At 42.9% G+C, this 13465-nt stretch overlaps 1 protein-coding gene across 3 annotated transcripts in view; it reads right to left on the bottom strand.

The window, feature by feature from the left end:
• LOC139557316 (plexin A3) overlaps window positions 1–13465 on the bottom strand; it is a 134844-nt gene that overhangs the window by 113997 nt on the left and 7382 nt on the right. For all 3 annotated transcript variants that reach the window (XM_071371957.1, XM_071371959.1, XM_071371960.1), the window contains exon 2: window positions 7348–8617. In XM_071371957.1, the coding sequence (XP_071228058.1) occupies window positions 7348–8532 (1185 nt within the window). In that variant the 5' untranslated portion in view covers window positions 8533–8617. The remainder of the gene's footprint in view (window positions 1–7347; window positions 8618–13465) is intronic.

The raw sequence follows: 13465 nt of genomic DNA, 5'->3' as shown, positions 1-13465 counted from the left end.
ACCTTCTAAAGATAACATTTTCAGAATTTTTTATCCCGGATAAAGTTACTGTAACATACATTTTTCAATTTTTCAAACATTGTATAGATCAGCAGGGATTTTTCATTCTGAAAAAAAAAATCTGGATGATAAAAATACCAAAATAGTCGTCATAGCGTCATAAAGGTGGAGAGTGGTTAAGATATCATAGACCTAGAACGGGTTCGCAAGCCTGTTAAGGCCAGGAACCAAACCCTAATAGGGATTTTTCTTCTCTTAATCATATCACAATCAACTTTTACCAGTTGAATGTAGACACACACACACACAATGTAGACACACACAACACAAATTGTATTACAATCAAGGGTTGGAACTGTTTCAGGGAACAACATTTTTTGAGGAACAGAACCCGAACCGAAAACAAAAGTGATCTATACTGTTCCGGAACAAAACCGTTAAACTAAAAGCATGGGAACCGGTTAATAACATTCCTTTACATTTCGGGCCTTTTTTTCCAGTCCCACAGAAATCGTAACAAAGCGAGCGCCTATGCAAAGCCCCAACTCAGTCACTCAGAAACATATTCCTGCATCTGCCTTCCAGCTGGAAATCTTTGCCAGTGGGTGTGCGTAGACTACCTGCCCCCCCCCCTCCCCTCTGAGGCATAGGTTACTGTAGCCTACTGATGATGTCACAACCATAATTCAGAAATTAGGGAGGTATTTAAAACCTCTTGACACTACAGGGGGTGCTGTTTCAACTTGGACATTTATCGTTCCCAAATTAAACTGCCTCGTACTCAATTCTTGCTCGTACAATATGCATATTATTATTACTATTGGATAGAAAACAATCTCTAGTTTCTAAAACCGTTTGAATTATGTCTGTGGGTGAACCAGAACTCTTTCTGCAGCGAAATTCATGACAGGAACTGCGAAGGTCTGAAAACGAGGCTCTGTTCTCAGATCAGTTTAAAGCTCTGTATGTATCCTATGGGTCGACATGAACTGCACCCGCCTTCCCCTGGATGTCAGTAACCAATGAGAAGTGGAATGGAGTTTCTACGTAGTTCTCAGAGATTATAAAAGGCCAAGGAACGAAGGGAGCTCTCTTTTCGACGTTCGTCATTGCGCAAAGCAAGACCTCAGGATGGCATTTTGAAACGCTCAGTTATCGACCTTAGATATATCCGTCTGTAATTTAATTTGATATAGGTGTTAGAAACATCATAACGAAGTTATTTTAAACCGAGTTATATCAGTTTATGCGAGTATATTGCTATTTTCGGAATTTCCTTAGTATTGCGTTTTGAACATTTGGGCATGTTGTGGCCACATAGCTATTGTTAGCTGCTAATTCCGAAGTTGAAGACGACGTTTTACAACCAAGCAACGATTCTTTTGGACAAAGGACCACTTGCCCAAGATTCTGATGGAAGCTCGTCCAAAAGTAAGAGCTATTTATGATGTTATTCCGTATTTATGTGGAAAAATGTAAACGGATTTGTCCGCCATTATTGCGGCACTAGTCTGGCTGTAACGCACACTGTATGTCTAGTAACGTTAATTTTAAAAATCTAACTCAGCGGTTGCATTAATAACTAATGCATCTTTCATTTGCTGTCCAACCTGTATTTTTTAGTCAAGTTTACGATTATTTATTGATTAGATTAGGTGCCTTTCCAAGATGGCGCCGGCCAGAATGCATGACCTGTTGCCACTGATCACATTGTATAACCACGATTTGTGCTGCTAAATATGCACATTTTCGAACAAAACCTATATGCATTGTGTAATATGATGTTACAGGACTGTCATCTGATGAAGTATATCAAGGTTAGTCCAAAATTATATATATTTTGCTGTATTGTTACGATCGCTAACCTGTGCTGCTGGTAAATTGCTTGTGTTTCTGGCTATTGTGCTAAGCTAATATAATGCTATATTGTGTTTTCGCTGTAAAACACTTAAAAAATCTGACATATTGGCTGGATTCACAAGATGTTGGGCTTTCATTTGCTGTGCGCTGTGTATTTTCAGAAATGTTTTAAGATGAGTAATTAGGTATTTGACGTTGGTCTCTGTAATTATTCTGGCAGCTTCGGCACTATTTCAGATTGCAGCTGCAATGTAGAACTGTGATTTATACCTGAAATATGCACATTTTTCTAAAAAAACATATGCTATACAATAAATATGTTATCAGACTGTCATCTTATGAAGTTGTTTCTTGGTTAGTGGCTATATATATCTTTATTTGGTCGAATTTGTGATAGCTACTGATGGAGTAAAAAAGTGGTGGAGTAAAAAAAGTAACGTGGTTAGCTAATAGATTTACATATTGTGTCTTCCCTGTAAAACATTTTAAAAATCAGAAATGATGGCTGGATTCACAAGATGTGTATCTTTCATCTGGTGTCTTGGACTTGTGATTTAATGATATTTAGATGCTAGTATTTACTTGTGACGCTATGCTAGGCTATGCTAGTCAGCTTTTTTACTGTGGGGGGTGCTCCCGGATCCGGGTTTGGGAGGAATTAGAGGTTAATTAGAGAAGAATGGATTTACTTTTTCAATGCTAGTTAACGATACTATAGTTATCACGTTTTACATTGGATTTATTAACTACAATAAGGTAAGTTAGCCTAGTGGCAGGTAGCCTAGTGGTTAGAGCATTGGACTAGTAATCGAAAGGTTGCAAGATTGAATCCCCGAGCTGACAAGGTAAAAATCTGTCATTCTGCCCCTGAACAAGGCAGTTAACCCACTGTTCCTAGGCCGTCAGTGAAAATAAGAATTTGTTCTTAACTGACTTGCCTAGTTAAATATTATTCACTATTTATATAAATTATTTAGACAAAAATGTCCAAAATGCACAACTTAATTTTTATGCTGATGATACTGTTATTTACTGCTGTGCCTCGTCTCTTTCAGAACTTTCCAGAACTTGCAAACTGCTTTTTATACTGTTCAACATACCTTGTGTCAATTAAAGCTTATCCTCAATACTGACAAAACTAAACTAATGGTGTTTTCTAAAGCAAGAAATAGACCTCTGAACCTTTCACCTATTACTACCTGTCAAGGCAAGGAGATTGAGGTTGTAACCTCATATAAATATCTTGGAATTTTAATTGGTGACGGCCTCTCTTTTAAATTGCATATTCAACAACTTACAAAAAATTTAAACTGAAATTGGGATTTTATTTTAGGAATAAGGCCTGTTTTTCTTTTGAAGCCAGAAGGAGGCTAGTATCAGCTACATTTATGCCTTTACTAGACTATGGGAATATTTGATATATGAATGCTTCCGCTCAGTGTTTGAGATCAATTGACACCCTTTACCATGGCACTTATAGATATATTTTAAACTGCAAAACCCTTACGCACCACTGCACTTTGTAAACCAGGGTTGGCTGGCCTTCTCTAGTCACTCGTAGGCTCAGTCACTGGTATACTTTTATTTATAAAGCCATTTTGGGTTTACTACCTTTTAATTTGCGCATTTTTATTGTTCAGAAATGTGGTGGGTACTCTCTTCGTTCGCTGGACTTTATCCTGCTAACTGTTCCAAATGTCCGAACTGAATTTGGTAAAAGGGCTTTTATGTACTCTAAACTGGAAGAACTTGTCCCGATTGGTATTTTTAAATCACTGATGAATGATCTTGAGACTGATACCCTGACCTGTCAATGTTTTTAATTTGCTGTTTTTAATTTTTGTTATACTCTTGTGAATTCTATGGTTTTTACTAGATTACTTGTAGTTAGTTTTTCATGTTGTTTGTCTGTAATTTTTGTAATGACTTGGTGCTGCCTATCTTGGCCAGGACGCTCTTGAAAAAGAGATTTTAAATCTCAATGAGCCATTCCTGGTTAAATAAAGGTTCAATTAAAATAAAATTAAAATAAAGGTTACACAAACACACACACCACACTGACCAAAAAGTTACTTTGTTGGCATTTACGTATGTCCCCATTACCAGTAAAACATCATCAGAACCTATTTAATTAATGTACTTGCTGTGCTGTTTCGCTGTTCATTTGTTCAGTTGTTTCATTCTCAACCAGGATTTCTATGGAACGCCGTTTGGGTCTTTGCATGTCAAAAAAGATACACGTCAAATAACACTATTTGACCTGTCAAATAAGCTCGTTAATCAATCAGGACCTGAATATGACTGCACGTCACATAATAATTTAACGCGTTCATACATTTTTTACGTAGTTATTACACATTGATTACACTATCACTTGTATTACATGTCATAACGATTCGTCGATACGTATGCTATGATGCTGGTAAAGTTGTCTCACGCACCTACAATGCTGGTCATAAAAAAAAGCTCGCTAGCTCATGGATGCAAACAATGTTCTTCCCCCAAAACATAACAAAACAACATAATCTGTTTCAGTATCTATAGTTAGCTAGCTAACTATATAGCTAGGTGTCATCATCTAAAATAACCCTAATTTATAAGACAGTTCTTATTTGATTCATGGTGGTCGGACACATCTATGTGAAGCTAGCCACAATGAGGATTAGCCACAATAGTGGACTTTGCGGTTAGCCTTCAAAATAAAAGTATGTCATTGACAGTGATGCAAATTAATACAAATAGAATAATTATGCCATAATTTAATAGATCATGATAAACGAGGTTGGAATGTTGTTATATAAAATCAACAAAAGACAGTTATTTGTTAATTTGACAAAAATCTGTTGAAATCACACTGGATGTATTATACTTTAGAATTGCATTGGGGGCTTACTTATTTCACTGTACAGCCTTATCTATGGATTGTGGATCAATGACATGGGTTATCAGTCTACTCAGTGACACCCATAGAAAATTTGAAACAACTGTGAATTGAGCCACATTTATTGTCAACCTATGTGTATTCAACACTATTCCCAAGGAAAAACAATACTGTGTGGATGTTTTGGAGTCTGATAACTCTGAGGAGGACGTTGGGAACAAATATATTGGGTATTGAGTAGACTGTTACCCCATTTCATTGATCCACAATCCTTAGGTAAAGCTATACAGTGCAATATGAATGTCAATACACACAATAGGCTGAATGGGGAGGTGATTTCACAGTCACAGTCCCGCGATAAGAGATACAACGCTAATATTTGCGTAAACTCTTCACAATTGTGTAATGTAGGCGTCACCGAGTAGACTGATACCCTATTTCATTGCTTCATATTCGAACCTTGTTTAATATTATCTAGTCTAAATATGGTATGGTTCCACCAATTGTAACCATCTGCATCACTTTCAAAGAGGTACTTTTATTTTGAAAGTGAACTGAAGGTCAATTTCAATAGGCAAACAACAAGTGGCTACCTAGCTAATACTTACTCACAAGGATTCCTAAATCATTGCTAAGAATAGTGAAAATGACTGTAGTTTCTACTGGTCATTGTTTTCAGGCTGGTTGTATTGGTGCTATCTAGGTACCAAGCTAAAGCTAGCTAGCTACCCCAGAAGTTGCGGTCGAACAAATAATGCTTTATTACCAACGTGGCATTGTAAACATATCGTTCGTGGCCGGTGTTTGCTTGTTTGCAGACTTTTTTGTACAGCTTTGACAATGCTACTGGTAGTAGTGGTGGCGCTTGGCTTGCACTTGCAAATTCAGAACACACAACATTCTATAATAGAACTGTGTTATTTGACGTGTCAAAGTAAAAGCTTATTTAACTCGTCAAATAGTGTTATTGACAAATAGTCTTATTTGACGTGTATCTTTTTTGACACGCAAAGACCCAAACGGCGTTCCATAGTATGTCGTGAAGCTAATAGCAGTGACGCCACTCCTGTGTAACTCCGGTAGGGCAACATCTGAACAATAGCGCACTTGGTAATGTTAGTGTGTACCAGTGCTCGACCAGTCGCGAAAGCCAACATCACCCACGACAGAGAACGGTTGATTGTCAAGGGCAATGAATTACATTATCTTAGCCGTTAGTGGATTTCGCCTTCGAGTTGTCTCGCTGAAATGTTCTTACTCTTTTAAATGACTGCTCGACTTGTTGACTGCTCGAGCCACTGTGGGCTAGCTTAGGAATGCTGTGTTGCACGTGTAGCGCAAAATTTCATTAAGTCATATACATTGTACATGTACGTTATATAGGTATGCTTTGAGATCGGTTTTTCACATTGCCGTTAAACTAGACTAGATGTTGGCATTTTTAGCTAATATCGGTCGATTCCGATATGTTCACCGATATATCGTGCATCCCTAGAAATAATTGAATGACGAGCTAAATGTTCAAAAAAAATATATATATTTCAGAGGTTTAAAAAGGAACAGAAAGGAACGATACAAACCGTGACATTTTTTGGTTCGAAACCGGTTCCAAACTTTATTTTGCTGGTCAGAACATTGGAAAGAAAAAAGAAAAGAAAAGATGTTTCTGTTCAGAATGAAACGATTGGATTTTTTTTGGTTTCAACCCCTGATTACAATTCTGTGATATCTCATCACATTTGAGCATATTTGCATATAACACAAATACATTTTTGGGGACACGGGATAAAGACAGCCTTAATATTTTGGTTAAGACATCTCCAGGACAGGACTTACTTAGCCCAAATTATTGATGTATAGTTTTTTAAATCTTTCTAGCTGAAAAAATACTAAAGACGTATGTAAAATGCATTTTTGGCAAATTGTTTCAAGATAATGTTATCAATTCCCTCTGAGTAAGACTGGAGAATATATGTAAGGATAACCGCACAAACTTCAGTGAATGTAGATGCTTCTGAAGCTGAGAAAAATCTGTTGGCGTGTGGGAAGAGTCTGACTTTTGGGAAATGGCAGTTAAAGGCAAGTACACTAAATTTAGCCTACCAATCGCCAAACGCCTATTTTGACCCAATTACTATCTCTTAAAAGTAAGTTAGTATATACTCCAGTTTCTAACATTCTCTATTAAATGGGCTTTACAATTATATGTGATTCAATGTAGAGAGCTCTTGAAATGATGGATTTATGTCCATTTAAAAGTGCTTAAAATGAATGAAATGTTAATGTCGGTAGTATGATCAACTAAATAAAATATACATTTACATTAAGTTATTGACATTTTGACATTAACTTTTTGAAAGTACTCATATTAAAGTACCAAAACAACCAAAAATCTCAAAATGTATAAGTAAATGCAAAAATCTCTGGTGCCTGGCTTTAAATGTTTCAATATATTCATAGGGCATTTGGGTTATTTAAGTTAATGAGGTATGGATGAAATATGCAAGTAAACCCAGCAGAATATTGCCTTCGGGGCTGGGGCCTGAGGCTGGATAGAAGTACTTCATTTGAAGTGGAATTACTAAAAAGAAATGGTGATGACTCACCGTGTTGATGCAGGGTAGCTCCTTGTTGAGCAGCCAGGGCAGGGACAGCTTGCCTTCCCCACGGTAGCACGACTTGATCCTCTCCCTCATGGCCAGGTTGATCTGATGCAGGGTAAAGAGACACAGGACTGTTTCCCGAGGCGGATTGGCCCGGTTCTTCTGGCCCTGGGAGAACACCACAAACAGCACATCCTCGTCCTCAGACAGCCCCAAGGCCTGGGCCAGCATCCGACCTGGACGGTGCTTGTAGGCAGACTGGACCAGCCGGTACTCCACCCCATCCTTGGTGCAACCCAGGGGGAACTCCACATAAGAATAGAATTCGGTGTCATTGGAACACATCCGCACTATCTTGGAGGTGAAGAACTTTTCACCGGTGGCATCCATCTGGGTGAGCTGTGTGTCCAGCTGCAACGTCAGGAAATAGATGTAGGTACGGCTGGAGAATCCATACACGTAGTAAATGTCAAACGCCGGGTAGAGGGACAGGGTGTCGGAGGGTATCTTGATTTGTGAGGACACAAACTCGTCCTGGTAGACCAGACTGAACATGTTAACACTCTCTTCATCAGCGACTAGTTTACGGCTGGACAGGGTAGGGAAATACTCTGACTTGCCATCGATGGCTGCCCCGATAAACAGCCGGCTGCCCCCCTTCTTCTCATTCTTCCACTTCCCTTCTGTTCTGTCAACCACCACTCCTGCCATGCCGTCGGCCTCCCTGGCTCCAGAGAGGTAATGCTCCTTGCGGTGGTGGGGCTCTCCCAGCTTGAAGAGGTCCTCCAGCCGCAGGAACTGACACACACCCTGCCAGATGCTTCCACATGCTACCAGGCGGTTGCCAGCGTAATCAACCAGCAGCAACTTGTTGACGTTGTCAGAGGACTCCAGTTTATGTGCACAAGCTCGGACGCTGGGAGGGGGGTAACATTTGGCGTTGTCATCCACGGGGCCAGTCATGTGTGAACGCAGCTCTGTTAGGTTGGCAGACAGCTTATAGACCCGGTTCACTGCTCCCACATAGACCTCTCCCGTCCGACTGTGCACTGTGAGATGAGTGAGGCTTGTGTCTGTGACCCTGTAGGTGCCTGTCTCAGGGGGAAGCTTGGTCGGGGCCATAGGGAATGCATTTTCGGTCCCAGATTGTAGAAAAAGGAAAAATATCACCAGCCATTTGGGTGTCATGATTGAGATCTTTTGGTGGTGGGAATAGAGCTCGTCACGTGAGCTTATTGCAGTCCTTGTCCGTCTCAGCTTCAGTGGTTCATGTCTGAAATGAAAAAGAGATGTTGGTTAGGATAGGATAGTATTTATTTACCTTTATTTCAACAGGGAAGTCATATTGAGACGAAAGTGACTTTTACAAATGAGGCCTGAACAATAAAAAAACAAGCACATACAACAGGCAATGGATTGTATGCACAAGTAAATAGCGTCCGCTCTTCAAAGTTTAATGGGCTTCATGCACTCCAAAAATTAATTAGCGGGAGAAAAAGCACATTCAAGGAGTTGGTGAACTCCTCACTGTAGTCCATTTTGAGGTATTAATGACTAAATGTGCGAGTCAGCCACTGAGACAGTTGTGTGTGTGAGGGAGGTTTAGGGGAGTGTATTGATCGTAGGGCTTCTGCTGGTGCCAGGGATTGTCACTCCCGCTCCCTTCACTCAATGGATTGCTAATAAACTTTTACAGCCATCACCAACACTAATCCAGAGCACATTTGTTAATTAGAAAGTATCGCTACTAAGAAAAGAGAACGTGACGACAACAGAAGATACACAAATGTACAGGGGTAAATTACACCAAGATGTCTGTGCTGCGATATATTAGAAGCCGACCACAGGATAAAGCTCTTGTGCTCAGTGGTTCAAACATCACTCCACTGCTCAGCCCACCCCCCCCCCCCATTGATCAGAGCTGCCGGTATGCAGGAGGCTCAACAGCCTGGGGTAGGACTGAGATAGGAAGTAGGAACACAGGAAGAATGGGCCTTTAGCCATCTGACACATTTCAGCAGTTTGGGGTTTCAGGTATTAGCAGCACACAGACAGCACCTCTAGCTCCTACGCTACTTTGTTCTCTGGGTGAGGTGTGCACGATACTCTGTCGTCAGCTCATTTAGTGTGTCCACAGTGTTTGGTGAGTTTTGATATTGACGTTAACTCACAATAATAACAGTAGCTTTGTTAGGTTGCTGTGAGGGTAAACATCTTTGAAGACATGTCTCTGACCTCACTGATTATGAGTCATCATGAAGTAGTTACAGAGAGGGCATGAAAAAACAGGAACTCATCACAAATCCAATCATCCATGTAATAGTGTTTTTCCAGAAAATAATTGTGTCTTACTAGCATTAACTACTCTCCTTTAATGCATTTTATGCCACATTCAACAACAGTTGGGGATATCAAATCCTTTGTTTCGCAAATAGATGCACGCCAAAATAGCACTTCTATCAAAACTGATTACCTTCATTGTGAGAAATGATTTATTTGTGCTCACAGGTCTAAATGGATACGCATGGATAAGAATGGCATTGCAAGACCTCTCCTAGTGATAGTCTCGTGTGAAAAGTGAGATTTTCCCATGTTTTTTTCTCTTTCATCCACCCATACAACTGATGACAATGACGATGCTTCATGAATACAGAGAATGGATAGAATCATTCCCCCTGCAAAGATCAGTGCAACACTTTCTCATTAGCAGCCACTATTTGAAAAATCTGCCCCTGAGTGTTATGCAGATGAATGAGGACCCAAAAGCGACGTAATAGTAACAGAGTCTTTATTCCAGTATAAAACAAATAATGATACTCCTGGATATAAATCAATGGAAATCCAAAACAGGAAACTGAAATCCTCTCGTCAATAGAGAGGAACGACTGGAGACGCGACCACAGACTGCAGGTCGCTTCAGGAAGGCACAGGCCGTAGCTGACATAGACACCTGCTCACACGCAGCATCTGAAGAAGGCAAAAGAACACGACAGGGCGGAACAAGACACAGGAACTGCAAACATCAAACAAGAATCCGACAAGGACAGGAGCGGAAAACAGAGGGAGAAATAGGGACTCTAATCAGAGGGCAAAATAGGGGACAGGTGTGAAAGAGTAAATGAGGTCGTAGGGAGAATGAGAAACAGCTGGGAGCATGAACGGAACGATAGAGAGAGAGAAAGAGAAAGAACCTAATAAGACCAGCAGAGGGAAGCACAGGGACAAGACATGATCAAAGACAAAACATGACAGTACCCCCCCACTCACCGAGCGCCTCCTGGCGCACTCGAGGAGGAACCCTGGCGGCAACGAAGGAAATCATCGATCAACGAACGGTCCAGCACGTCCCGAGATGGAACCCAACTCCTCTCCTCAGGACCGTAACCCTCCCAATCCACTAAGTACTGGTGACCACGTCCCCGAGAACGCATGTCCATGATCTTCCGTACCTTGTAAATAGGAGCGCCCTCGACAAGGACGGGGGGGGGGGAAGGGAAGACGAACGGGGGCGCGAAGAAAAGGCTTGACACAGGAGACATGGAAGACAGGGTGGACGCGACGAAGATGTTGCGGAAGAAGCAGTCGCACAGCGACAGGATTGACGACCTGAGAGACACGGAACGGACCAATGAACCGCGGAGTCAACTTGCGAGAAGCTGTCGTAAGGGGAAGGTTACGAGTGGAAAGCCACACTCTCTGACCGCGACAATACCTAGGACTCTTAATCCTACGCTTATTGGCGGCTCTCACAGTCTGCGCCCTGTAACGGCAAAGTGCAGACCTGACCCTCCTCCAGGTGCGCTCACAACGTTGGACAAAAGCCTGAGCGGAGGGAACGCTGGACTCGGCGAGCTGGGACGAAAACAGAGGAGGCTGGTAGCCAAGACTACTCTGAAACGGGGACAGCCCGGTAGCAGACGAAGGAAGCGAGTTGTGAGCGTACTCAGCCCAGGGGAGCTGTTCTGCCCAAGACGCAGGGTTTCGAAACGAAAGGCTGCGTAAAATGCGACCAATCGACTGATTGGCCCTTTCTGCTTGACCGTTAGACTGGGGATGAAACCCGGAAGAGAGACTGACGGAAGCACCAATCAAACGACAGAACTCCCTCCAAAACTGTGACGTGAATTGCGGACCTCTGTCTGAAACGGCGTCTAACGGGAGGCCATGAATTCTGAACACATTCTCAATGATGATTTGTGCCGTCTCCTTAGCGGAAGGAAGCTTAGCGAGGGGAATGAAATGTGCCGCCTTAGAGAACCTATCGATAACCGTAAGAATCACAGTCTTCCCCGCAGACGAAGGCAGACCGGTAATAAAGTCTAAGGCGATGTGAGACCATGGTCGAGAAGGAATGGGAAGCGGTCTGAGACGACCGGCAGGAGGAGAGTTACCTGACTTAGTCTGCGCGCAGTCCGAACAAGCAGCCACGAAACGACGCGTGTCCCGCTCCTGAGTAGGCCACCAAAACCGCTGGCGAATAGAAGCAAGCGTACCCCGAACGCCGGGGTGGCCAGCTAACTTGGCAGAGTGAGCCCACTGAAGAACAGCCAGACGAGTAGAGACAGGAACAAACAGAAGGTTACTAGGACAAGCGCGCGGCGACGCAGTGTGAGTGAGTGCTTGCTTTACCTGTCTCTCAATTCCCCAGACAGTCAACCCGACAACACGCCCTTCAGGGAGAATCCCCTCGGGGTCGGTAGAAGCCACAGAAGAACTAAAGAGACGGGATAAGGCATCAGGCTTGGTGTTCTTATTTCCCGGACGATAGGAAATCACGAACTCGAAACGAGCGAAAAACAACGCCCAACGAGCTTGACGTGCATTAAGTCGTTTGGCCGAACGGATGTACTCAAGGTTCTTATGGTCAGTCCAAACGACAAAAGGGACGGTCGCCCCCTCCAACCACTGTCGCCATTCGCCTATGGCTAAGCGGATGGCGAGCAGTTCGCGGTTACCCACATCATAGTTGCGTTCCGATGGCGACAGGCGATGAGAAAAGTAAGCGCAAGGATGGACCTTATCGTCAGACTGGAAGCGCTGAGACAGAATGGCTCCCACGCCCACCTCTGAAGCGTCAACCTCGACAATGAATTGTTTAGTGACGTCAGGAGTAACAAGGATAGGAGCGGATGTAAAACGCTTCTTGAGGAGATCAAAAGCTCCCTGGGCGGAACCGGACCACTTAAAGCAAGTCTTGACAGAAGTCAGAGCGGTGAGAGGGGCAGCCACTTGACCGAAATTACGAATGAAACGCCGATAGAAATTAGCGAAACCGAGAAAACGCTGCAACTCGACACGTGACTTAGGGACGGGCCAATCGCTGACAGCCTGGACCTTAGCGGGATCCATCTGAATGCCTTCAGCGGAAATAACAGAACCGAGAAAAGTGACAGAGGAGACATGAAAGGCGCACTTCTCAGCCTTCACGTAGAGACAATTCTCTAAAAGGCGCTGGAGTACACGTCGAACGTGCTGAACATGAATCTCGAGTGACGGTGAAAAAATCAGGATATCGTCAAGGTAAACGAAAACAAAAATGTTCAGCATGTCTCTCAGTACATCATTAACTAATGCCTGAAAGACAGCTGGAGCATTAGCGAGACCGAACGGCAGAACCCGGTATTCAAAATGCCCTAACGGAGTGTTAAACGCCGTTTTCCACTCGTCCCCCTCTCTGATGCGTACGAGATGGTAAGCGTTACGAAGGTCCAACTTAGTAAAGCACCTGGCTCCCTGCAAAATCTCGAAGGCTGACGACATAAGGGGAAGCGGATAACGATTCTTAACCGTTATGTCATTCAGCCCTCGATAATCCACGCAGGGGCGCAGAGTACCGTCCTTCTTCTTAACAAAGAAAAATCCCGCTCCGGCGGGAGAGGAAGAAGGCACCACGGTACCGGCGTCGAGAGAAACAGACAGATAATCCTCGAGAGCCTTACGTTCGGGAGCCGACAGAGAGTATAGTCTACCCCGAGGGGGAGTGGTCCCCGGAAGGAGATCAATACAACAATCATACGACCGGTGAGGAGGAAGAGAGCTGGCTCTGGACCGACTGAAGACCGTGCGCAGATCATGATATTCCTCCGGCACTCCTGTCAAATCACCAGGTTCCTCCTGAGTA

The sequence above is a fragment of the Salvelinus alpinus genome, chromosome 28, assembly GCF_045679555.1.
Source record: "Salvelinus alpinus chromosome 28, SLU_Salpinus.1, whole genome shotgun sequence".
NCBI lineage: Eukaryota > Metazoa > Chordata > Actinopteri > Salmoniformes > Salmonidae > Salvelinus > Salvelinus alpinus.
The sequence above is the reverse complement of the archived record's forward strand: the minus strand, read 5'-3'. Positions and strand labels throughout refer to the sequence as shown.